Source organism: Populus euphratica, unplaced genomic scaffold (assembly GCF_000495115.2).
Source record: "Populus euphratica unplaced genomic scaffold, PopEup_1.0 scaffold237.1, whole genome shotgun sequence".
Taxonomy (NCBI): Eukaryota; Viridiplantae; Streptophyta; class Magnoliopsida; order Malpighiales; family Salicaceae; genus Populus; species Populus euphratica.
This window is the reverse complement of record NW_011500086.1, coordinates 131,771-158,828: the sequence shown is the minus strand read 5'-3', so window position 1 is coordinate 158,828 and position 27,058 is coordinate 131,771. Positions and strand designations below refer to the sequence as shown.

At 30.4% G+C, this 27,058-nt stretch overlaps 3 protein-coding genes across 4 annotated transcripts in view; 2 read left to right on the top strand and 1 right to left on the bottom strand.

Annotated features, from left to right (window-relative positions):
• Window positions 1–3,210, top strand: part of LOC105108968 (O-acyltransferase WSD1-like) — a 6,031-nt gene extending 2,821 nt beyond the window's left edge. The window contains exons 3-5 of the mRNA XM_011003504.1: window positions 1,431–1,787; window positions 2,662–2,799; window positions 2,886–3,210. Coding sequence (XP_011001806.1) covers window positions 1,431–1,787; window positions 2,662–2,799; window positions 2,886–3,002 — 612 coding nt within the window. The 3' untranslated portion in view covers window positions 3,003–3,210. The remainder of the gene's footprint in view (window positions 1–1,430; window positions 1,788–2,661; window positions 2,800–2,885) is intronic.
• Window positions 3,211–6,857: 3,647 nt separating this feature from the next.
• LOC105108969 (vinorine synthase-like) lies at window positions 6,858–8,503 on the top strand. The gene has a single exon (XM_011003505.1). It carries the CDS (start codon window positions 6,959–6,961, stop codon window positions 8,249–8,251), a length of 1,293 nt encoding a protein of 430 aa, XP_011001807.1. The 5' UTR covers window positions 6,858–6,958; the 3' UTR covers window positions 8,252–8,503.
• A 1,200-nt stretch (window positions 8,504–9,703) lies between these two features.
• LOC105108970 (O-acyltransferase WSD1-like) lies at window positions 9,704–12,938 on the bottom strand. 2 transcript variants are annotated; one of them, XM_011003506.1, is made up of 5 exons: window positions 12,565–12,938; window positions 11,596–12,171; window positions 10,841–11,194; window positions 10,380–10,517; window positions 9,704–10,107 (listed from the first exon to the last, which is right to left on the bottom strand). In XM_011003506.1, the coding sequence occupies exons 1-5, from the start codon at window positions 12,754–12,756 to the stop codon at window positions 9,949–9,951; spliced, it is 1,419 nt and encodes a 472-aa protein (XP_011001808.1). In that variant the 5' UTR covers window positions 12,757–12,938; the 3' UTR covers window positions 9,704–9,948. The 2 variants fall into 2 exon arrangements, with proteins under 2 accessions (XP_011001808.1, XP_011001809.1); XM_011003507.1 differs by having other exon boundaries at window positions 9,986–10,076; window positions 12,565–12,937.
• Between the last annotated feature and the right edge of the window lie 14,120 nt (window positions 12,939–27,058).

Here is a 27,058-nt window from a genome sequence, read left to right as displayed (position 1 = left end):
ATAGTCAAATGGTGGGTGCCTAACTTGCCCACCATTGTTGAACAATCATCTCCCTCCTCAGCTATAAATAGAAGATGTATTGATAGCTGAGATAGACCACGAGATAGAGAGAAACACAGAGAGCGTGCTAAGGGTGAGAGTTGAGTTGAGTTGAGAAGTTTTCTCCTCCTCCTTGTTTTGTTGTTTGTATTGCTTTTGAGCTTGATTAATACAAACCAGTAGCTCCGTGGAGTAGGCAAGTTGCCGAACCACGTAAATTTGTGTGTGTTTGAATGTTTGGATCTCCTAACACAAAGAGCTGATAACCCTTCTCTTCCCTTGACATTGCCTTCTGTCCAGCCACGCGTAGACACATCTGGTGATCATCGTACAATCTTTAAGACTGTGCCCCAGATTTTCTCTTTGCTGTTCAATACCGTGTCTGATTTTTTAGGAAGCCTTCTGAAGAGCAGTTTAGTTGAAGATGACTTGTCTCCAATCCGATCAGGAGATATTGGAATTGAGTTTCGTCCAATTGCTCATGCCTCAATGACATTCTCTCTTGGTCAAATTAAACAAATTAAGGCTACTCTTGGTGTGGTGAGCTTACTTAATTTCAAGTACTATTTACTTGTTTTTCTTCAAAAATAATAACATTTTGGCTAAGAAACCATTAGAGTTCTTACTGAATCGGCAATCACAGACAGTCAAATGACTAAATTATAGTTTTCGAAAAACTATATGAACTTATAAGTTATTACATCGATAAAAACATAAGGATTATATTATCAATTCTCTTTTTTCTTAACAGCTAGGGTATCAACTTTCGTATTATTTCAACCATTCAATTGAATTGGCATTTTTAGATTGAGTTGCCTTTCGTTTTCTTCACATGAAAATCTTAGCTTATCCATGTATATATATATATATATATATATATATATATCATCCTATCTCCTTATCAAATTACATGAAGATTTTTAGGCAGAATAAGTCCAAATTTTATAAGCGAGTCCCATGAAAGGTAAAAAAGAGTAGGATTAGAATATTGAAATGCAGACAGTTCTATCCATCTCCCAGCTCACTATGCACACCAAAATAAAAGAAAGCAAAATATGAAGTTAATTCTGATAAAAAAATCCATTAAATAAAAAAAATTGGTTGTAAGCTCTAATAAAACTTAAGCTAAGATTTTCATGTAAAAAAACCAGAAGCAACTCCATCTAAAATTGTTTTAAAAGAAAATACATTGCTAATCATAGACAATTTTAAACATGATTATATTATTATAAATTTTGAAGGAAGTAAAATGAAACCTAATTGGTTTACATGTAGAGATAATTTTAACACAAGGGATGGCTAATGATTGATGAGACAATCCTTTCCTTTTATTTTGTTCTTATCTCTCTACATCATCAAGTTTTTAATTTGGTTTTCTTGATATATATCAGACAATAAATGATGTTATTACTGGAGCCATTTTCTTGGGAACTCGCTTATACATGCAAGAAATGAGCAAAGGGTCAAGCGATCATTCAAATTGTACAGCATTAGTGATGCTTAACACAAGAATGTTTCGTAGTTACCAGTCAATAAAAGAAATGGTAAAACCCAAAGCAGAATCACCATGGGGCAACCATTTTGCCTTCTTACATGTCCAATTACCTGAGTTGGTGGCCAGTACTGAGTTAAATCCAATAGAATTTGTCAGGAAAGCTCAGCAAATCACCAAGCGAAAGAGAAGCTCTTTGGCTGTCTATCTCACTGCTGCATTCGTTGAGTTCATGAAGAAATTAAAAGGACATGAGGTATGCTAGCTTATCTATAAGGTCTCTACAACAAAATTGAATTTCAGTGGCATCTTGTAAGTAAATATTATGATGAAATTTAAAGTAATTGCATATATGGAGTTAAAATAATATCAATTTTGGATATTTATAGATATTAATTAGATCTAAAATCATTTATACTAAATTAATGCCTCTAAAATTAGCACTATTGTTACATCTCTTGTCCGTAAATAAATATCACAATTAAATGTAATTATTGTTACATGTCATTAAAGATATATAATAATATATAGGAGGGGTTTGTCCCTTTCCTCCGCACCTGGATTCGAACCTCACCATGCACGCCTGTCACCCCCGCGGTGCCTTACCTGCTCACTGGGCTTGCAGGATGTTCAGTGGGCCGTATGGATTAGTCGTAGTGCGCGTAAGCTGGCCCGGACACCCCACGTAAAAAAAAAGATATATAATAATAACAATTATGTAGCAGGGTAACGTTACACAAATACACCTTTTGAGACTTCAATTTTTTATTCTTTTCATTCTCCTAAAATGCATGATGTAGTAATAACTTAAAAATTCATTACGATTCTACTTTGATTTTACTTTCCACCGTCTTGCTCAATATATTAAAGGGAGTACTCTCAGTTTTACTTATAAAGACAATGACTTGATAAGATATTTTAATAGTGTTTATTGTTTTCTAATAGACATGTTTAGCTTTTGTTTTTTTGTTGTAAGTTTTTCTCAGTTGACATCCCTTAATAATACTGATTTAATAATGCATCTCGATTACTGTTAAAAAAACTTAAAAATATATCTTTTTTTTAAATTATTGATTTAAGGCATGCTTGCTAAAATGATATGATATCAATTAATCAATCATGTGTCTCAGGTAGCAGCCCAATACATTCATAAAACAATGGTGAACGCAAGCATGACAATAACAAATATGATTGGACCAGTGGAAAAGATGTCTTTGGCTAATCATCCAATCAAAGGCATGTACTTTGCCGTTGCTGGCAATCCTCAGGTATGTTACAATCACTTCTCAAATTTAATTAATCACTTATCAAGTTTCAACAAAACAGTATATAACATGTGTTGATGGGGTTGCAGAGACTTAACATAACAATTGTAAGCTACGTGGATAACCTAAGGGTTACAGTGGGAGCTGAGAAGGGCTTTCTAGATGCCCAAAAGTTGAAGTCGTGCATAGAAAAGCTTTCCAGATGATATTCAAATCTGTTGCGTGTGAAATTCAGCAAAAGAATTGAGAGGGAATCAAATCATAGAACAATTTCGTTTTCGAAAATAAAACTCTTTATTTACTGATCTTTTGAATTATAATTAATGGTTATTGAAGCTAGCTGGTTTCATCAAGGTCAAATATTTGCAGAGTTAATTATATATAAATTATATCTTATGTTTCTTTGCTAAAATCCATTTAACTCTTTTTTAATTGCCTTTAATGTGTACATGTACAAGATGATAAACTTCTAAAATATGTTTTGGAATACGGTGTAAATTATATTTTTTTTAAATTTTAATTTTTTTATTTAAAATAAATTTTTTATATTTTCATATCGTTTTGGTATGTTGATATTAAAAATAATTTTTTTTTATTTTAATATATTTCTAAACAAAAAATACTTTAAACTATCATTATTATTATAATTAATATAAATGTTGTAAGGATATTTTTATTCATCGCGTATAAAACAAAACTAATCGTCCTCATTAAGTTTTTTTTAAATAATAATCTAAGATAGTTTATTAAGGCTAAAGAAGTCCTTCAGGAAAATTCCAAAAGCCAAGACGTTCCCAAATCATGTCCACTTTTAGCTTATATCAGGATTTTCTTATTTAAGATAATTTTTTCTACCTGGAGCTCTTTATAAAAATTGTAGCCCAAATGCGTAGATGAAATTAGAATTTTAAATCACTTAATTTTAATTAATTTTAATATATAAAGTTTAAGATATGCCTATTTTAATATTTAGTATGAAAATAAAGAATTTTGTTGTATATAAGATTCTGACCTGCTTTTTAAATATCTATTTAGAGGTTCATAATGCTGTGTCCTTCAGCTTAGATTAAGCAAGCCCATGTTTAGATTCTGTAACTCCAACCCGATGAAAAACTGGTCAAAAGAATCACAGTTTTAGATTCTGTAACTCCAACCCGATGAAAAACTTGTCAAAAGAATCAAAGTTTGAAATATATATATATATTTTACTTTTTAGCAATTATTTCACCAAATTTTTTAGGTATGTTAAACTCATAAAATTACTTTTAATGAACTCAAATAAGCTTAAAATATATTAAAAAACACAATAAGAAGGTGCTTCATCCTCTGTTTCTGTAGCGTCTTGGTTATGCACTCTTTCTTGGATGCTGGCTCATAGCTTTTGGTTCTCTTGTTTCTGTGGTTCTTTGGTGTTATTTTAATTATTTATCTTCTAAGTATATGTTCTATAGACTTGCTAAGTTCCAATATGGATGGTCTGTTGTTTCATTATCAACAGATTCGTTTTGCATTTCTTCGCTATTCTGGACTGCACTTCAAATGGAATGAGACGATTATTTGATCGGATTCGCTCGATATATACTTCTATGAGTAAAGCTAATTGAATGCGCATATTTCCTCTCCAGTATATCAACAATACAAAACCTCAAATTGAAAGAGTTTGTTGTGTGACCACCTAAACCTACTTAAAGAAAAAACACCTATAAGATGTAAGATGTTTTCCTTCTAAAATATACATTAGGCTTGTTATGCAAAATTCTCTCAATATATAAATTAAATGTTGGATGTCTTGTAATCAGTCAAATTCAAATTAATTTAAGTTAATTTATTAAATCTATGACTCAAGTCATGATATTATAATAGTTATAAAAAAAATTATAAAATTCAATTTCCAACCAATCCAATATTAAATAATTAATTAAAATAAAAGATCTTAAAAAAATAATTTAAGTCAACTCAAGCTAACATGTTAAATAATAACATGGGTTATAAAATTAAAATAACTTCTTATAAAAAACTAAATAAATAAATAAATTATGAAACTCTATTTTCAACAAATTCAATCTTAAAAGTTGAAATTGAAAAAAAACAAGCTAAATTCATGAGATCAAAATAACTCTATAAAAAACAAATTGAAAAATTAATGAAACCCAAAAAATCTTATATTAAAAGATAAAATAAAAAAAAATGTAAAATGAAGATTGTGTGGAAGAAATAATTTAAAAAAAAATTCAATTAAAACATGGCTTAAAATTTGAATTGAGTTAACTTAAATCAACCTACTAAATTTATAATTTATGTCACGAGTTTAGGAAAATCCTATAATAATAAATTACAAAAAATTATAAAGTTTAATTAAAAAATATTTAATTTAAAAAACCCAAAAATAAAGAAAGTCAACATGAGTCAACTTCCTAATCTCAATTTTAAAGAATAGAATTGAGGAAAATAATTAATTAAAAAAACAAATATAAAAAATTAACTCAAGTTAAATTATATTAACTTATTAAACTCAAGATATGAGTTATAAAATAAGGATAAGTTCATAGAAATCATATTTTCTTTTTCAACAAATCTAATATTAAATATAAAATCAAAAAAATAAAAATTAAATTTAAAAAATCAATATATAACCTAATAAAAAAAAGTTACCCAGTACAATTTTTAAAAATAATAAAAAAAAGTTACCCAGTACAATTTTAAAAAATAATTTAATATTGAAAAATAAAATAAAAAATTAAAAAATTAAAAAAATATATTATTGAAGAGTAAAATTAAAATTAAAAATAAATAAATAAATATAAAAAATTATTTTAAAAAATAATATTTTATAAATATAAATAGATTAATTTAGCCATATCCTTTAATATTTATTAATTCAATGCTTCCGAAGCAAGTAATTGGAGATCAGTAGTCTACAATGACAGCTCTTTTTGGTTGTTTTTCAAAAGTTAATGATTAGTTGTTGGCTTCAATTAATTTTTATCTTTATATTAATTCTCTCTTTTAAGATCCCTTCACTGAATTAAGATTAAAAATTAAATTCTCACTGATTTTTTAAAAATTATTTTTTAAAAATTATTTATTTATTTATTATTAAACAAATTAGATATTAAAAAGTTCAAAAAAATTTAATTTGATTTCTAAAAAAGTATTTTTCTTTGATTTTGGGTAGAAAACACTCCTAGAAATTATGAAAAATTTATAAATATCATATTATTTTCTGATTATATCAAATTTATTCCTCAAACTTTTAATTACTATATTTATTTTGTTTTAAATATAGTTTTTAATTTTATCCTTTAGAATTTGATTTTTATATTAACTTTAATCTTTATTTTTATAATTAATATTTTATTTTTCCTTATCATTTTTAATTAAAAATTTTTATCCATCAAATTTGGTTCTTATTTTTTTTAATTATTATTTATTTTATTTAAAATAATTTATAAAATGGTAATTATTTTTATTTTTTCATCTTTTAATTTTTTAATTTGATATATTTGATCTTTATTATTATTTATTTTATTTAAGATAATTTATTAAATTTTATTTTTATTTAACTTTTAAATTTGTAAGATTTGTTATTTATTATTTTAATAAATTTAAAAAATGAAGTATTAATGAATTATTTTCCAACTTCTTTTCATAACAAAATACTGAAAAATATTTTTTAATTTATTTTTTATTACATTAATAAATATTAAAAAATAATACATTTTCTTGAAATTTACTTTTTTTTAATTGAATTAAAAAAATTATTTCTCAGGCTTATTTTCATAATTTTAAACTATCGGTTACTGTTCGGTAAAAGATCTTGTTGTACTTTTTTGGTTGTTCAAAGATTTGTTTTGCTCCACTTTTCTTTCTGTCAACGATTCCATTAGAATATGTCAACATTTTATTTGAATATGAATAGGTATGATTAGGATTTCAATCAAAAAAAAAAAAAGGTTTTAAAATATGCATTAATTATGCTTGGGTTTTAAAATACGCATTAATTATGCTTGTGACGGAAAATTCAGTTTTAAAATATGCATTAGTTATTCTTGTGACGGGATATTCCTCCCTCTATAAATCTCATGTTGGATGTTCTGTAATGAATCAAATCACTGAGTTATCTTCAACTACCACTTTTCTTTCGAATTAGGAAGGGAACAACATGGAAATTCAAATTATTTCTAAGGAAATCATCAAGCCCTCTGCTCCAACACCTCACCACCTAAAAACCTATAAGCTCTCAGCTGTCGACCAGCTTGCTGCTTTTGCAGCGGATATCCCTATCATTCTTTTTTATTCCCCAACAGATGAAATTTCCAGCAAAACCTCTGATTATCTAAAGAAATCCTTCGCTAAAACGCTAACACTCTTCTACCCTTTTGCTGGACGAATAAAAGATGCTTCATCCATTGATTGCAATGATGATGGAGCCAGTTATATTGAAGCCCATGTAGCAGGCAACATGTCCATGATACTTCAACAGCCAGACATGGATCAATTGGAACAGCTACAGTCATGCAAGCCTGACGAAAACGTTGATGAGCCCAGCGGCAAGGGAATGCTAGCAGCCCAAGTGAATTATTTTGATTGTGGTGGGATGGCAATCAGTGTTCGCATTCGCCATCGAATAGGTGATGCATCCTCAGTGGCAAGTTTTGTTAAATGCTGGAGTGCAATTTGTTGTGGTATTTATGATAATAGTGCAGGAACGGTTGTTGATTGCTCCTCACTCTTCCCTCCGCAAGATTTGTCAGGCATCTCATTCTTATACAATCCTATACCTCGTAGTTCATTCAATATATCTACGAAAAGATTCGTGTTTGAGGGTCCTAAGCTAGCTGCGCTAAGAGGAAAGTTGTGCAACGGGCCATATTTGAATCGTCCAACCCGGTTCGAGGCTGTATCTGCCCTTATTTGGGGTGTTGTTGGAGAAGATAGTGAGTCTAAAAAGGTAAATAAACCCGCAACAATTGCCGTGGATTTGCGGAAAAGAATGGATCCACCCCTACCACAACATTGTATTGGAAATATAGTCCATTTGGCTGTGGCAAATTGGGAAAATAAAGTGGTGGACTATAATGGTTTAGCTGGAAAAATTCATGAGTCAATAAGCATGATAAACAGTGACTATGTGAGGCAGGTTTACGCAGACGGCACCTTCTTCAGTTTAATGAGACAAAGAATGGCGGAGAAGGCACAAGATCCTGATAACTTTAGGGGTGTAATTGGTTTCAGTAGTTGGTGTAAATTTCGATTTTACGAGGTTGATTTTGGATGGGGAAAGCCCATTTGGGTAGGCACTTCTTTGAGGCTTTCACCCAACTGGGTCATGCTATTGGATACAAGGGATGGTGAGGGAATGGAAGTAAGGATTGCATTACCCAACGAAGAAATGGTCAAGTTTGAACAAAATCCAGACATCTTAGCCTATGCTTCTTTCATTCCAGCCATATGAGCTTTTATGTCGGATGCCCTTTTTTTCACCCTTTTTTTAATGAAAAATTTGGATGTTTCATGTGTATAATAAAGGAACCTTAAGAATTAATAACAAGGACATACTCTTGCTTATTAAGCCTAGTGGTTTGTTCTCGGTCCTCTCCTATTTAAGGGATTGATTGTCAAGGTTTGAGCGTGTACTAGTAGGCACATGGGGGCCTTTGTTTAATTAAATTTCACTGCAAAGGAAATAATTCTTTGGTGTTTACAATCTATATGTACTGCCACCCATTAATTGTTCCCTATCAATTAAGATGAAAAGTCTTAAATCTTTTATGAAGAATTTTTCGATATTTGGGATGCCATGACCCCTCCATCTATGTTTTAGTTCCAATCCTTATACATGTGGCCTTTTTTTAAAGCTCATTGTTCATTATATTACGCAGTAAAAGTAGTTCTTTTCATTATATAAATATGATTAAAAAACTAAATTTATTAGATTTATTAAAGAATCTATTCGCTTAAATCTTCTTGTCTTTTTGTTCCTGTTATAGCAGACTAATTATTTTTTCTCCATGTCTTTTTTTTTTCCCTTAATCATGCCCTTGTATTTTACTTCGGTTATTAATTTTATAGTTTTTTTATTTTAATATATTTTCAATAATTATAAAAAAAATTGTCGAGCAGTGCAAAAGATCATGTACAAGTGGAGCACATTTTATCTTCAGTAGTTGCTGCAGATTTCAATTTTATGAGGTTGATTTAGGATAGGGAAATCCCATTTTGGTAGCCACTGCCCTGAGGTTACAAATTAATGGCGGCATTCTCTTAGATACATGAGATGGTGAAGCAATAGATAAGCTTGGGTGGCATACCAGAAGAAGAAATCAGAGCTGGCTTAAGATATATAATGAGACATTTGATACAACTATAGATATAGTATTTAAAATATTTTTTTATTATTTTTTATGCTTGTCTAATAAGTAAGGCATTGAACAATTTTTATTTCGTATTTGGAGCTTTTTATTAAATAAAAATAATTGTCATTTTATAAAATATAATTACCAAGTATATCTTATTTATTAATATATATATTTTTCTGTTAAGTGAGAATCTTAAATAGATCTTGTGTTGAATTATAGCTTAAGTCGTATCCGAAATAATGGTCAAATTTGAAAAAAAATCCTGGCATTTTAACCCATGCTTCTTACGGTCAAAGCATATCACCTTCAAGTCATTTTATTTTTTTATTGGAAAGCTTTTCTTTTCTTATCTTTTTTGTGTGAAATTTGAGTTGACATGAGATTGGCTGTCTGTTCCCTGTCCTCCGAAAGGATTGGCATGGCTCTTCTAAAAAAATTGCTCATCATCTCTATGTTTTTTCAAGTAACGATCATGTGCTTGGCAAGTCCCTTTCTCGCACAAAAGTATAAAATGTTGTAGTGTTTGACCTTGGAGTTTTAGTATAGTATACATAAGAAAGAAATATATTTCTTATTTGTATATTCTAGAGAGCAAAATAACTGCAATATTGCATATAACATTGTTATTCAATATCCAACAGAAATGTATGTAATAATTCAGTATATCTGGTAATAATGCCTCACAAATCCTCTTCTGTAGATGATGAATAAGATTTGGAACAAGACTTTATGTTTTGGCTGAAAAAGGAGGCAAAAGAAGATTCTCATGGCAGATTTATTTCGACCCTTCAAATTATATGATCCCTGAAGGTATCCCACATGAGGACTTCGATATCATTTCAAAGGCTGTCTCCAAGCAGGACTTGAATTTTTGAGAATCCATAAATCCTTTCTCTGTTCCCACAGCTACTCTTAGCTTTCCTGCATAGCTTACCATTGTTATGGTAAGACTCTGCATTACCATTCAAATAGAAATTAGTAAGTAGCTGTAAATGAACATGAAGAGCTCAGCAATGCTAATTTTACTGAGTATTCTTTCCAAAATCACTTCTCAAAAAACCTCATGCACTGAATAAATAAAATCGTTTATGGAACCCATAAATCCAATGATTAAAATTCTCGAAAATCGATTAAGAACTGTTCCATAAAATTAATTAGTAGTGCTCGATGAACATAATGTTATGATTAAATTAACAAAAAGGAAAAATATAAGCAAATATGTACCTGGGGCACACCAACTACCATAAAATAGAAGCCTTTAATTGGATGATTAGCCAAAGCCATTTTGTCAACAGGGCCAATGATATTTGAGATTGTCATGCTTGAGTTGAATAGTGTTTTTTTGATGTGCTTGGCCGTTGCCTGCAAAGTTACACACTCATTGTTCTTCAAATCAAGCTATATTCAAACGAAAAAAGAAGAAGATCTTGATCATTTATTTTCCAACAACCATGTTACTAAAAGGATACGAGTTCTTGCTTTAGCATTAATGTCTTTTATGAGGGTTAAAAAGTATCATAAAATCTTTCATAAGATTTTTTATTTACTGGCTTAAGCTTTGAATTAAAACTGTTATTTTACGTGATATCAGAGTTTTAACAAATAAGGACAAGTTGAAACAATTCATGTCTCTAAGAAGCAACAGCAGAGTAAGTAAATGCATGTGTTTGATGTCAAGCTCATACCTCAGGGCCTCTAAACTTCCTCAGAACCTCCAGGAGCCTACCAGTGAGGTTAACAGCAAGAGAACTTCTCTTCCTCTGGATGATTTCCTGCGCTATTGTGACGCATTCAAGAGGGTTAGAAAACCTGGAATCAGTTAATTCAGGTACCGAAACGTGCAGGAATCCGAACTGGTTCCCCCATGGTGACTCAGCATCAGGCTCGAACATTTCCTTTACTGATCTATACCCACTAATGACTCTAGTATTAAGCAACACCAAAGCTGTGGAATTTGCATTGGTTGATTTATCATCAACACGTTGCATATATAATCGTGTTCCGTAGAAAATTATGCCAGTAATCACATCGTTTATCGTCTGCCGAAAAGAACAAAAAAAATTTGAATGTTAACATACAGCTTCTGCAACATATTTCTGATTTCTTGTTCTTGAAATTGTTGTGAAAATCTAGAGACAATTCATACAGGCACCAAGAACATTATGCAACCAAATCTGCTTTCCAAGATCTTATTCTATGTGGCTAATGTTCAATCTTTTTGTTCCAAATTTTTTCTTACCAAAATCAGACCTTGAGTCTTTGAATACAACTAGACTAACTAGTAAATGTTATGTCCTTCAAGATTAAATACCTTGATTTATATTTATCTCTTGATTTTTTTAATTTTAATTTTAGTTATTGTTTATGATTTTTTTTCATTTATTTTTGCAATTAAATAAATCAAGAATTGTGCAAGGAAAGAGACATTGGTTCAACTTACCACTCCAAGCGTGGACTTAATTTGTTTGATGTGATCGAGAGAGAATGCAATTGTTGAAATCACAATTGGCTTAAATTGGACTTCTTCATCCCCAGATCGTATAGGTGAGCGAGAATCTTCAACAAAGCTACTCTTCAGAAGGCTCCATCCGAAATCAGAGATAGTGTTAAAGATCGAACTAATACATTTCGGTACAGTGATATTCAACTTACTAAAGCTGCAGTCTGGATATGAAGGAAATTGAAGTGAAGGAAATGTTAAAGAAAGAGAAGGATTATCGGCTCTTTGTAGACAAGAAAGGAGAGCTCCCATGAGAGAAAAGCCATCTCCAAGTGCATGGTGAAGCTTGAAAATGATATTTCCAGCTGCTTTGCTGGTGGGATATTTCACAACATGAATTTCCCATAAAGGCTGGCTTTGTGGAAATTGCTTCAGTGCTAATCTTGATATGTAGTCATTGAAGTAGCTGTCATAAGAAGTTGTTGACAATCCAATTGGAAAGATTGGAATGCTAACATGGTTTTGGAGCTGCACCTCAACTCTCTTCCATTGTTTTACACCATTTTTATCATTAACCTGTTTTCCAGAAGAAAGTTGAATTTATTAATCATGCAAGTTACTTAAAGAGGCAAATTTCTTAATGAAAGTAAAGCTTGTGTTGTGAAAATGGAAGAAGAGAGAAATCATTTTTTCTATACTGAGTTTCCATTTCAATATAACATCTAAAATTGTCAGGGAAATGAAGACAGGAAAGTAGTTTGAATAGCTACGTTTTTCCACAAACGAAAAAACCAACAAGAATAACACATACTTTTCCAAGATCTAAGACAAAGAAGAAAGGAACTTGACAAAAAAGGCAAAGAAGCAGATAGTCCAGCAATGTTCTCACTAAAATGTCGATTGCTAGAAAACCAGGATTCCACAATTTTGTGAAGAGAGTAAGATTTTGGGACAGAGAACTATAAATACCATGATTGAAGAGAAACGAGGATTTATAGGAAGGAACACATCCTTGAGCAATGTCATGGTATGTGAGTCATCAATTGGAACTTCTGATTCCAAAACAGCAAGAATACATATAGAAAGGACTGAGCTGTTGAAGTACTGTCCAGTTGGGCTCACTGGCTCTGTTACCTCTTCTTCCTCCTCCTTGAACTCCATCGCTTTGTATTCTTGAGCTTCACCTTCGATTGAAAAAAAAAATGATATGCCTTAACTTCTAACTTCAGGTCCTATATACATCAGATTGCAAAAGTTAGTGACAGGAGGCTTATTAATTATTGTCGCAAGACATAAATTTTGTACATAGTTACCTCCACGGGATATGAATACGAGCACACTAATTTCCTGCCGACCTTTACCTTCTAACTTTAAATATTGATTGGTAGGGAAATAACGGAATTTTTTGTAGTGATGTGAAACATGATCAGGCAATCATGTATCCCATAAAAAAAAATGATATAAATCCAAAAAAGTTAAAAATAAGATCTAAAGACAAACTAGACATGCTTTAACTAAGAAACCAAAACTATTAAAATAAAATATTTATTTAATAATTATAATGAATCATAGATAAGAAGTATAAGAAATGATATCACAATAATAATAATTATTTGATAAGTCAATTTTTAATTCATTCAAGAACCTGAAAAGGAAGGCTTTCAGTCTAGTGTTTCACCATACGAAGGCTCCACAAGTCAAGAAAATCTAGTATTTATTGCACCATTGTTGTTGAATATCCTTGTGTCCCAAGTTTTTTTTTTAAAAAAAACATGACATATAAGAAGTTTAAATGTTAAAAGGAATAAAAAAACAAAAACTCAAAATAAAAAAATATTTCAAAAAACTTGAGGTAAATTCTCAATCTATTCAACTATCAAATTAAGAATTATAATTATTGGTGTAAAAATAAATAGTTAGATATTACAACAAAATCTAAATTTAATTATTTTATTGTTGCACGGATCATATCATTTTCTCTCTTTTTAAGATGATTCATCCTTGAATCACTAAAGAGGATAATAGATGTTTTATATGCCTTTTTTTTTTAAGCTTTTAGAGCTATTTTCTTATTAATAGTTGTCTCCAACAACACTATATAAAAGTAACTATCTTTCTCTTTGTCTTTTATTTTTTTGATGTTGTTGCTTCTCTCTTTTGAAGCATGTCAATCATTAGATAATTCTATTAACTTGTCAAATTCTTGCTTCAAATCCTAGTAAGTATAAGAGCCTCTCCAACACACATATAATTTATATAACAAAGTCTGCAACATTTAAACTCCCTTTCAAAATGATACTTATAATGTACAAAGACTTTAAATTTAATGATTTGAATATAGGATTAAATATACAATAAATTAAATTTTTTTACAAACAAAACTCAAAACTTGAAGCAAATATGCAGCCATAAGTATACTTGAAAAAAGGCTATTAGCTTTGTGTCGGGTAATATGAAGACTCCACATTTCAAGAAAATCAAGTATTTATTGCCCCATTATTCTTAAATGTCCTTGTGTCACTGGGAAAAAAATTCATGACAAATAAAAAGTTTATAAGTCAAAATGAATTAAATAACAAAACTCGTATATCACGATAACTTATTGAATTCTAATTAACATGAAGTTTTAACCCAAAGTGGAACAATTTTCTAGGGAACTTTTGATAATGTTTCATCATGATCTAAAGGATTAAAAATTATAATTATTACTATAAAAATTTACAGTTGAGAGGCAAAATTCAAATCCTGGATCTAGGTAGTGGTTGGTAAAATATTAATGTCAATGGTGATTGCTACCACAAAGACTATTTTCCTTCTAACTTTTTTTTTTTTTCATGCTAGACAAGATGCCTTCTTCATTCTTCTTAAAGACATTGGAAAAGGTGATGAATATTGAACTTGATGTTTTAGTATAAAAGTCTTAATGACTAAGTAGTTATAAATTTAAATCTCATCATCTCTATTTATTTTATAAAAATCAAGTATAAAGTAATATGATTTTGTGTAAGTTTTAAATCTAAAGAGTTTTCAATTTAAATTATTAAGTTGAATTGATTTTTTTGACAAATAAATTAAAATAAATAATTTTATACTATTTTGTACTACATCTTTTTCTTATAGTAAAAGCTTTTTCAAATTTAAAAATTACACAGACAAGCCACTTCCTTATGATTAATATTTCATTAATTAGAGAAGAATAGAGCTTGTGAGATATAATCTCATATTATTTTAGTCCTTAAAGCTCCATATCTTATAAAAAACATTTCATAATTAAACTGATAATTTTGGTTTGTGAGTACCTCTTACGGTTGCAAAAATATCAAACCGAATTAATTAGGCCTATTTTTTAAATTAATTCAGGAATTTGATATTAAGTATTCAAGGACCATAGCATTAAACGAGAATTTATTACTCCCATCCAAAAAATAATTGAATCTGTTAGGACCATTTATGTTGCTGGCTACGTACTTTCATCATTATGATTTTTGTCCCGAGGTGAGCATAATATTTTTTATAACGTCCCTATATTATAATCATGACAGGAGCTAGCTTGCAAACTCAAGTATGATTTTGTCATAGCTATAAAACTTATATTCGTGAATCACATTGGTGATCGGTCGATTTAAAACCTAATTAAAATTAGGTTTTACTTTGAATTAGTTTTTTTTTTTTTATAAAGAAAACATTGTTTTACATTTTTTTAGAAAAACCATCAACATAAAAAAATTATCATAAATTATGATATCTCTTTAACCCGCGAGTTGGATATTTTAACTATATATAGTTTTCTTCTTCTTCCTCGTTTAATTTTCTAAAATAAGTAGAAGAGAAGATTTATCTCACGCGTTTAGGTATGTATTCAGAACTTGCCTCTTTAATGCAATGTTACCATCCGGAGCTACACTGTCAAATTGACCAAAGAATTGCATACAGAAAAAGCATCGAAATCTGTCTTTGCAATTTCCCATGGACTCCTTAACTCCATAGCTGAAGCAGCTCATCTACCGTGCTTGGAAAAAGTTGTCTTTAGGAGAGGAGGTCCATTTCCTAGCATGATGGAGAGTGTAAATTCCAAACCTGAAAACAGGATCAAAATAATGCATAAATTATTCGAAGAACAAATTCAACAATTTCCCTATTCACATTTTGGCATCGGACCAAGTTGCTGTCGGTGGAAGCCGTAGTTAATGCTTTACATCAACTTGTAATTACGCAGAGCCTATAGGTAGGTAACGCTCCCAACGAAGGAAGTAAATAGCTAGCAATTTAATGTTGACACATTTCAGAAAGTACGGAAACTTTCCTTTAAGAGCCACTACTACATGACACACACACACACACTCACACTTGTTTAGGTAGGCTGACCATTAAGCCCAAACATACAAATACTAGTGATGCCATTAATATGGTAGAATGCATAAAATGGAGTCTGAGTTATCCGGTATCATGGAGTTGCTAGGAAGAGTAGTGATTTTTTTTTTTACAAAGGGAAAAGTAAGTAACGTCTTTATCTTCTTCTTTTTTTCACGAAGGCTTTTGCTTTTTGTGCCGGACTTTATCCTTGACTTGCTTCATCTATAGCTTGATTTTGAACTAGAGAACAACATAAGTACATTGATAAGATGAAAAAAAATTGAAGTCACTTATTCAACTGATAAAAAGACTTGATAAGTAATTTATCTTAGTATACATACAGTTAACCCTTTTCTAGCTGGGCGTTGAACACGTTCTATTTCAGAATCATACATATTATTTACATCATGGGCTGCTACAATACGCCACCTAACAAGCAGCCATTTCATTTCCGATGGCCCCAAATTCTAATGTCAATGTATTCATCACAAGGGTAGAGTTTAGGGTACGAAACGTAGTCCTTACAGCCCTTATATTTACGGACCTTTTCCAATTTGATCCTTGGTTTTGGATTTCTTCAATTAAGTCTCTAATTGGCCATTAAACTTCAATATTTATGCAATTAAGCCCCTGATTTAACCAAATCAACTCTCAAAAATTATAATTTAACCCCAGAACTTTAATTTCTTCCAATTAAAGCCTAAATTGACTAAAAAAACAATTTTTCTTGCAATCAAACCCTCTATAAATTTAATTAAACCTTCAATAAAATCCAATTGAATCCATAAACATCTAATTTTAGACTTTTCTCTTCAAATTAAATTTTATTTTCCAACATGGCTCTCATAATTCAAGTATATACTGTAAAAAATTTCACTCCTTGTATTTTGAACCTCCTTAATCAATTTTTCTGATCCTTTTCTGAACACTCCCACCTCTTATTATTTTTCTAATTTCTTCCAGCTATATATTTATATATTTATTTTTATTTTTGTGGGGGGACCCAAAATGGGTTACAACATTATCATTAATCTTGACCCATGAGTTATCTTGATATCTTAACTCAACTTCTTATATAATCTTGTTTCAAAGTAAATCGCGTGGAAGTTGTCCTCTATTTGACAAGATGACCAAGTGGTTTTAAAAACAACTTGAATAATTAGTAAAAACATGGTTATGTTTAAAAAAAAATTAAGATAATATTTTTTTTTAATATTGAGACAATAATATATTGAATTAACTCGTGTTTCAACTCTTAAAAAAAAATAGTAAGCTCAATAAATCTATTTTCAACTATGCACACAAAAATTTCACATGTTAAAAATATACTAAAATGATGTCAACATTACATTATTAAATTTGATTATAAGAAAAAGTGAAAATTCTCTTAAAGTGCTTTTAACGTGCACGAATCCTTTTTATTAATAGTTAGATCTTAATTTTGTTTTGGATGGGAAGATATTAAAATGAACTTAAAAATTTTAATCATGTGAGATCTTCACTTGATTGAATTTGATGAAGAACTTGACATGATGAATATTATTCACATGAGTCTAAAAACTTTAACCATATGATATCTTGACTTAATATGATGTGATGGAGGAAAGGAATTCAATATTTTGTTTTCATAGTATAATTTGATGAAGAAGAAGACTTTGATCTTTTTTTTTTTTGATAGACTTGAATTTATTTTAGAGAACTCCCAAGTATTCATACTTAACCTTTAGTATTTACCTATTATCCTTCTTCTGTTACTTCTTATTGTTTAGTGCTTGTATGCCTGTAATGTTTGATTTGGTGGTTTTATTGTTTATTTATAGGCAAAGTTTAGTGCAATTTACTTTAAATATTTTTTATTTTAAAGGATATTTTAGAAAAAATGATATAGAAATTACTTAAAATACCTTTAACTTGAGAGATATTAAAATAAAAATCATAAGATATATTTGAATTTAATTTTTAAATTAATTTGACCTGATAAATATAATTAGACTAAAACCTAATAGATTTAATTTGTTTGGTTACCGTGAGTTTTGAATCATGGCTAGACTTGTAAAAAATTTAGTGTTTATAAATGCCCCCTCAAATTAATTTGTTTTTGCACTTTTGACACTACAAGTAAATTTATCTTGATTTTTTTTTTACATGATTTGTATTACGAAAAACAATGTCCAAAATTTGGAAGAAAAAATTCACCCGAATCTTAAAGAAATAATTAAGTCTAACTGATAAGCACATCACCTCCAATCATGCCATGCTGGAAGTAATTTGTATGTGATTGAACTTCTATAGTACAGAAAATTCCATCCAACTAGGTTGAAATTATGAACCTTTTTTTTTTTAATGTACGCAGGAAGTAGGATTGAATCTTGCCTTTAACTATGATCTGGAACATGCAGCTGTGATTTCTCTTTTACAGCAAGTCCTTTTTTTTTAGGGGCTGCTGTGCTTGAATTTTGGGATAAAATGGAATTTTTATTTTATTTTATTTCTTATGAAAGGGATAAAGATTTGCGGCTGGCAAATTTGAGTGTGGTGGCAGCTGTTTCCAGTGTAATTAATTTGAGTGATTTTGTTGCAGAGAAGAAAACAAGGATGCTGGTGTTTTAGAATTTTTTTTATGTAGATCAAATTTATTTATGAGAATTTATTTTTTTAATTTTTAGATTACTTATTTTAGTGTCATTTCAATTACTAGAATCAAAATGATATTTCAATATGAACATCTTTATATATCTTGTCAAATTAATACAAAGAGTTAAGATGGAAGAAGATAAATAAAAAACTATGTTCTTTTAATAATAAAAATTTATTATTTCATATGAGTTATGTTCCTTTATATATGATTAAAAAAATAATTATTTTTTTAATAATTTCTCTAATAACTTGGATTAGGCCCATCTATTATGAGTAAACCAGGGTTAATCCAATAATTAATACTTTATTATTATTATTATTATTATTTTATTGGACTAATTATTTCACACAAGGAGTAATTAATTTGAATGGTTTTGGTAAGGAAGCTGTTTTAGAGTTTCAAACTATTTATTTTTTAGGTTTATTGATTTTACCTCACTCTTTTTTCATGTCTTTACCCCTCTTTTTTTTTTTCTCACTAGTTTTGTGAATCTTGACTTTTAAATTTATATATTTTGTAGGATTCAAAGATTAGGCAGGGTACCGGGACACTTTACAAGCATTGAACTTAGAGATTTAGGTAAATCTTTTGGAAGGAATCCTTAAAGGCTTAGAGATCCGGTGAATCTTTTTAAGGGGGTCCTCGTAAGTTAAAGATCAGGTGGAGATCCTTTTTGGTAATCCCTAGTCACGTGAAATTTGATGAACCTTTTTTCTTTAAAAAAAAGATCCTTCTAAGCTTAAAGGTTTAGGTGATTCCTAGGGACATGAGATTTGATGAACCTTTTAAAAATGGGATTTCGGTAGGCTTAAAGATCAGGTGGTGATCCTTTTAGGTGATTCATGCTGACATGAAATTTGAAATTTGATGAATCTTTTAAAAAAGATATCCTATGGAAACTTGAAACTTTAGTGATTCCTTAAGGACTTGAACTTTGGTGAATCCTTTTGAAGGATCTTTGAAATCTTGGAGCTTGAATAAAAAAATGGTTGGTGAGCATTGCTCTGGACCGTAAAAAAATAATAAAAATTACCCTTGTATTTTGTAGGAATGATTTCTACTCCCAAAGTAAAAGTCTAAGATTGTCATTAATCATTCACGTCCATTTAATGGATGGATTGCTGACGTTCAAGATTTTAGCTAAATAAAAAAACACATTTTCTTTTTCTTTTCAGGAATTGATGTGAAATACCATCATACTAGCAAAATGTTGTACTTTAAACTTGTGGTATACGAGCCTATGACCGGTTCTTGCAATGTCAAAGGGATAACTCTACTTTCAAAATTAGACACGAAGACCATTAGTGAGTATCCAAAAAAGGAACAAATAATGTCTGGTGATGTTATTGTGCCTGATCATCAACCATCTTCATGTTTTTCTTCGTACCATAATAATGAGTAGGATGCTCTACATGCCTATATTGCAAACTTGATCAATGAAAAAAAAAGTTATGTGGGGAAATAAACTTCATTCACGATGAAAAAAAAAGGTTATGTGAGGAAATAAACTTGATTCACGATGAGGAATCTAGTATCTTAAAATTTTTTGTAATTGATCCATGGAAGCCTACATTATATTGTTAAAGAAAAAGTATAACAAATTAGTATAGACAGTTCATTGACACTCTTTTGATTATCATCATATGAATAATATGTATCATGCACTAATAGAGACTTGGTGTTCTGTTAAGAACACCCATTTAATTTAAAAGGATCGAATTGAGATTTCAATATAAAAAATATGCAACATCATTGGCTTATCTAGTTTGGGAGAGTACTATCAAGAGCTTGTCCTTAGTTTTAAAGAGTTCTTGTATGTTGAAGACAAGTCTTCATTACTTAAGACTTGCCTTTATTTATTTCAAGTTTTTTCTTTGATCACACAGGAAAAGAATTCTAATAGAATCTGTCATGCTGTGTGGCTTAATTTTTGGTTCGACTATGAGTCATCCATGTCGAATCCTTATTTGTAACGAGAGTACAAATGTATTGCAAGCTATGAAAAAAGACAATAAAATGTCCATAAAAGAATACACTTAAAGGAGATGTGAGATTGCCACACAAGTTAATCCTCCTTTATTGGAAAAATAAGATGATCAACTTGTTTGTCAACACTTTCAAGACCTCATACTTTGAATACTTCGTTGGAAGCTTTGCACAATATTTTTCTAATGAGGTCATTATAGCTGATATGATCAAACAAGCTATTCATTTAGGAACGGTTGGTGACTCGACTAAGAAGAAAACATTTTCATCCTTTGATTTACAATCAAAATATCCTAAAAAAGATTCTCTCTAAGTACTCACAAATACACTTTTGAAGCCTCACATCATCTCATAGACTTAATTCATCTCTTTTACCAATCTCATGTTTCCCCATTGGAATTTTGAGAATTGAACTTGTATTTTGATTTAAAAAATAATTTGGTGTTTATTTAAAAAAATATTTATGAAATTCTACTTGTAGAATGACACATGAATCAAGCAACTTCTTTATTGAGGTGACTAAACTCTGAACCAAAATGCATGAATATGAACTATCATCCTCATATCATGTCTCTTGAGACATTTTTGTTTTAAATCTATGAATAAATAATGTAATAATCTAGTGTGTAACCCACAATCATATGTTAAAGTGTGCGCGCGAAGATTAAGGTATAAGAATACATGTTGAATGAGTATATGGGCATAATTAAGTGATAATAATACGAGAGTTTGTAAACCTGAACATTTCAAGAAATATTTTGATAGATCTTGTTATGAATATTGCAAATAACCATTAAAAAATGTTAACCAAGATTCGTCTCAAGAGTCAATAAAATTCCTGCTTACTCTGCCATCTTAGTAACAACAGTTTGCAAATGGTTTATAAAAAAGAAAACATAGTTAGTTTTTTTTTTAATATCAACTACTACCCTCTCCTCCCAACTAAAAAGAGACATTGTCTTCAATGTCTTAAGGTAGAAAGATAGAGTATAAAAGACATCACTTGAAACACCGAACACTGACAAACCTGAAACACACTTAAACAAATATAAAAAATAACAAAACATAAATATTATGTTATTAATAAAACCAAAAGCCACAAGTTTTTACAAATTAAGACTCAAATCATAGTTGTGATTGTGGCTTATATCTTCCCTTGGTTTTACTTCTACGAACAGATTAAACGCCCTTTATGGGTCAAGGATAGGCTTCCCGTCTAGTTTTCTTAAAAACTGACAAATAGAGCTTTTTTTAGTCAGATTCCCAAGACTATATCGAGTATGTTCTTTATAGAATAGTGGTCATAAATCATGAATTGTACGATGCATATCTTCATTAGGATGCGTCTCAAGAGTTAATAAAAGGTTATCTAAAAACCCCTTACTTAGGCCATCCTTAATGAATAGTATTTTATCTTCACAATTTACAAATACCATTCCTAAATAATGACATTATGCATTGCAAGTCCATTTGGCACATCGATGACAAACTTTCAGTTATTTTGCACGACATTGCTTTGCAAAAGTGCTTTTACCTGTTCTAGGCATGTGTGAAGTGAAATAATTGAAAAACTCACCTGATAATTGGACCTTTACTTCAATTAGCCAGCAAATCTCTTCAGGAATTCCATGGTTCATTAACAACCTCAATCTTGCACACCTAACTTGGTAAATTTTTGTAATCGTATTTTGAGGCAAAGTAGGAAAATACTTAGTGAAAATCCTTCTTTTGACTGCCTAAAACGTCATTGATAATGTCAGAATTGAAACCACTTGAAAACATGAAAGTTCTAGAAAATTGTCTCAGCTTTCCAAGAAAAAATAAGTGAGGTTATTTGGACTTCTAGAACTCTAGATATGGGCCAAACACTAAACAGTGTTCGGGCTGTAGGACAGATTCAGACTTCTTCTTTGTTGATACAATTTGGAATTGAAAATGACCTTTTTAAATCTTAGGCTCTTATGAAAATTATAAGCCTATGTCTTACCTTCCCATCCATATAAAGTAAACCTAAATTCGAGATCTATAGCTCTAAATATGACCTAATTACCTAACAATGTTCTAATTTAGACTACATTAGCTTCTCTTTTCTAAGTTTGACCATCTCTTTGTCCTTTCAATTTTAATTCTTAAACTTATCAATTAATCCTTTTATTTATGCGATAGACCTGCATTTAAAATTAACATTTATCACAAATTAAAGGTATCTTATATTATTAGATATCTTATTATAAAACATGCTTTAGTTAAGGAATTATTAATACTTCAAGTACAAAATGATGATATAAAACCTTGATAAAAATGCATGTTTAAGTACTAATTAGTTATCTTTGCTGAACAATAGTTTCCATGCCTAGATTTATTATCAAACACTCTCACATTAACATCATCATGTTAGCTTTCTACTTGTCCTATGCCTATAGTTACTACAAAGAACTTAATTGTTACAACCATCCTATATTCTCTTTTTCACCCTTCTAGTACCTATAGACCTACCCCATTTGCAGTCTTTACCACTTCTCGGTCCATTGTTGCTCAAATTCAAGCCTCTCATCTATTTCCTATAGCACTTAACATCAACGTTAATTCTAATGTAGAATCTCATAGTTTAATTCCGAATAATTTACAAGTGGTATTGTTCATTCCTCCCCTCAATTTACATTTGATGCAAAATAGAAACAAGAGTGAGATTATTAAAAGGAAGCCTTTCTTAACTATTATCTAGGAATCTAAGGTACTGATATGTCCTTAATTGATCTAGTTAGTTACAAGTCTGCCATTAAAGTTCCTGTATGGTTACAAGCCATGAAAGATGATGTGAATGCCTTACATGCTCAAGGCACTCGAAATCCAGTTTCATTTCCAGTAAACAAGAACCTGGTGGACTATAAGTTGATTTTTAAGGTGAAGAGATATTCCGATTGACCTGGCACAAAGCAAAGTTAGTTGCTAAAGATTTCAGTTAAGAACCTGGATTGGACTATAGGGAGACATTTAGCCCGGTGGTGAAACCTACCATAGTCAATGATGCTAATTAGACAAGAGACCCTAATGATAGGAGATCTACTACTGGTTTGATGGTCTTTTTAGGTAACAATCCAATTTTGTAGTCCTCTAAGAAGTAACAAATTGTTTCTAGATCATCAATTGAAGTTGAGTATCATGCTTTATCATTTACCTCAACTGAGTTGGATTGGATAAAACAATTATTAGTGTTTCTACACATTTCACTACCGTGCTTGTTCTTTCTTATGACAATCTGTCATCAATTGCCTTGTCTTTCTATCCTGTTCAGCATAAAAAAACCAAGCACATCAAAGTAGATGTGCATTTTGCTCGTGAAAGAGTATCACAAGAACAACTCTGTAGCCTCGTGAAAGAGTATCACAAGAACAACTCTCAGTGTAGTACCCTCTTAGTGTAGTTTGTGCCCTCACAAGAGTAGTTTGCTGATATTCTTACCAAAGGGTTGAGTGCTCCTATATTCCGCACTCATTGTCGCAATCTCATGCTTGGTTCCTCAAAGCCTGATTTTGAGGGGAGATGTTGGAGTATATTGCTTCAAATTGTGACACTTTTCATAATCTTTTTTTTTTTTTTCGCAATCTCATGCTTGGTTCCTCAAAGCCGGATTTCGAGGGGAGATGTTGGAGTATATTGTTTCAAATGGTGACACTTTTCATAATCTTAATATAGTAGGCAGGTAGTTAGTTAGTTAAGTTTGTTATTTGTTATCTATAGCTTTGTATTCAACTATCTTGTCCAATGAGAATCAATAAGTGAGAATTTATCATCCTCTTCTCTTCTATTCTCTCTCTCTCTCTATTCGATATTGATTTAATCTAAAAGATTATAGTTTCTGATTAATCAAATGATATAGATTAACACAAACCACATATGCCAAGTTTGAATATAGCAAGGAAGAAGCTGGAAACTATACGTGCAGATCTTACTTGTAAAAAAAATGAAGTACAAACTGACGGGCGGTCCCTGCCTTGTTCTTTGCCTCTAGCGACCCAAAGAGCGCATTCCTCTTTTACCGTTAGGAGCTGCTTCGAAACTTTCTGGAGTTTTGTAAACTCCTTTACGGAAAGGTGAGACAGACTATGGTTAATCTCCCCTTTCTTTCTCGTTGTTTTTTTTTTTCTTTCCCTTTCTGTTTTCCACTTTCAACCTTTTTCCAGTCCTCTATTTTCTTTTGTGCTTTTGCTCTCTCTTTGCTTTCTCCATTCTCTCCTCTGTTTTTCTTTCTCCCTCTCTGTTTTCTTCCCCTTCTCTTTGTTTACTGGTCTCCTTCCTCTCCTTTTTCTCGTTTTTTTTTTCCTTTTCATAGGTTACCAGAGGAGGCCTATACATAGCTCTATTTAGGAAAAGACTCATTACAGTAACCTAGGATATAATCTTGGTTGCTTTACAATCAAATAAAGTACATAAAAAAACTAAAATATTCTGATTTCTATTATGCGATTCCAGTAATTATTCTTCACATTAACACTCTGATCTCAACCGTCTATGTTAGGGATAGAATCCCAGCTATTAAATGATGGTGAGGCTCCTCTCTGTGTTTTCTTTCAGAGCTGGCACAATGCTGTTCAAAGCCGTTTTCTTTGGACTGAAGTAAAAAAAACCGTCGTTTTCTTTGGACTGAAGTAAAAAAAACCGTGATTTGCAGCCAAAAAATCAGGCATGAAAGGGGTGATACTGACCCAAGGATGCAAGGACGAGAGAATAATGAAAAACTAGTGGGAACGGTTGTGTAGAGAAAGGAAAGAATTCCAGACATGGAGGTGTTGTTTTCAAAACGCAAATAAACAATACCAGGCTAATTATATTTCCAGGACAGGGGCAGTTTTCATAACGCACTGTCAGGTTGAAGAAAAGACTCAACGTAAAAGAGAAAGACAATGTCGTTTGTTGTTTGAAAAGAAAGCCAAAGGCAAGAGCAGAAATGTAAGCCATTAAGGTAGAATTTCTGTCTTTTTTCTGACACTGCCCCCGTTTTTTCCATTTCTTCAAACCAGCGAGCTTTCCTCTATTATCGTCTTCAATTAAATCCTCTTTTTCAAAACTTTTTTCAAATCAGGTCTTGGTAAAAAAAAAAAATCCTTCAAATTAATCCTTAATTGGTTTTCAAAGTTTATGCATATTGAAAAAACTCCATATCTTTTTTCTAAAAAATGATCTCAAAATTAAATGACTTACCAGTTTTAAGATTTCAAAAAAAAAAAACTCCATGTTTTTTTAAATAATGATTTTAATATCAAGCGACTTGTTATTTTAATTTTTTTTTGAGAAACTTTACTCTTTTTCTAAACAATAGTTTCAATATTGAATGACCTGTTTATTTTAAAATCTAAACAATAGTTTCAATATTGAATGACCATTTTAAATTTTTTAGAAAAACTCTATGTTTTTTAGAGGTCTCAATATTGGATGATCTATTCATTTTAAAATTTTTAAAAAAATTTCATGTTTTTTAGAGATGTCAGTATCAGATGACATGTTCATTTTAAGATTTTTAAAAAAATTCCACATTTTTTTCTAAAAAACATGGGTTCAATATTAAGTGACCTATCCATTTTAAACTTAAAAAAAAAAACATTTTACTTCAAGAAATGGAGCAGTACTAGTTTATAATTTTTATTTTTTTTTCAAAGTTCTGTTGACCGATTCTGTATCTCAACAATTCTAAAATTTTTATTTTTTTTTCAAAGTTCTGTTGACCTAAAATTCTGTATCTCAATAATTCTAAAAAAACATGGTACTATTTTAGCTCTGTATCTCAACAATTCTAAAAAAACGATAATAATAGTGTTATGATAATATAACATGTATGTTTTTATACATATTTTGAAAACACATGCCATCCTTTTCATTGTAGACTTCTAGGAGCTTTTATTTTCGATTTGTCCTTTTGAACTAGAATCCTACTCCACATGCTACATTACCTATTCTTTTCATGCTAGGTGAAGAGATCGGTAGTTTCTAATAACATTGGTGAAAGGAAAAAATTAAGTATATATTCCCCTTGTGGTGTGTTAAGTTTGTTTATAAAAAAAATTTTTAAAGAAAAAAATTATCTTGGAAATTTTTTTTTCTATTTGTATTGTTTTTTTATAAGAAAATATTGTTTGATTCTTTTAAAAAAATTGTTCGATTTTTTTATTTAAATTAAAATTTACTTTGATATTTGGAAGAAAATTATATTAGAGACCTTGTAACAAATCACAAGGCATTTATGGTTCATAAACTAGTTCACGTATTTTTCTTTGCATTATTTGCAGGTTCTTATTAACTAGCCTTCTGAATGTGTAGTTGTGAGCATCGTGTCGGTGTTTCCTTGGGTGTAGCCATTGGCATAGCATATAGGGCGTAATCTCTGAGCTACTAGTTTAGCTGTTGACATCACATGTCATTGTCTTAGCTGCTGGCATCATGTATTGTCGGTGTATTCGTAGATATATTGTGAATCAAGAATTTTTTTTT

Coding starts and splice junctions, on each gene's coding strand:
- LOC105108969 (XM_011003505.1), top strand. CDS start 6,959: ATGGAAATTCAAATTATTTCTAAGGAAATCATCAAGCCCTCTGCTCCA.
- LOC105108970 (XM_011003506.1), bottom strand. CDS start 12,756: ATGGAGTTCAAGGAGGAGGAAGAAGAGGTAACAGAGCCAGTGAGCCCA. Junction 12,172..12,564: donor CTCGTTTCTCTTCAATCATG/GTATTTATAGTT, acceptor TCTGGAAAACAG/GTTAATGATAAAAATGGTGT. Junction 11,195..11,595: donor TTAAGTCCACGCTTGGAGTG/GTAAGTTGAACC, acceptor TCTTTTCGGCAG/ACGATAAACGATGTGATTAC.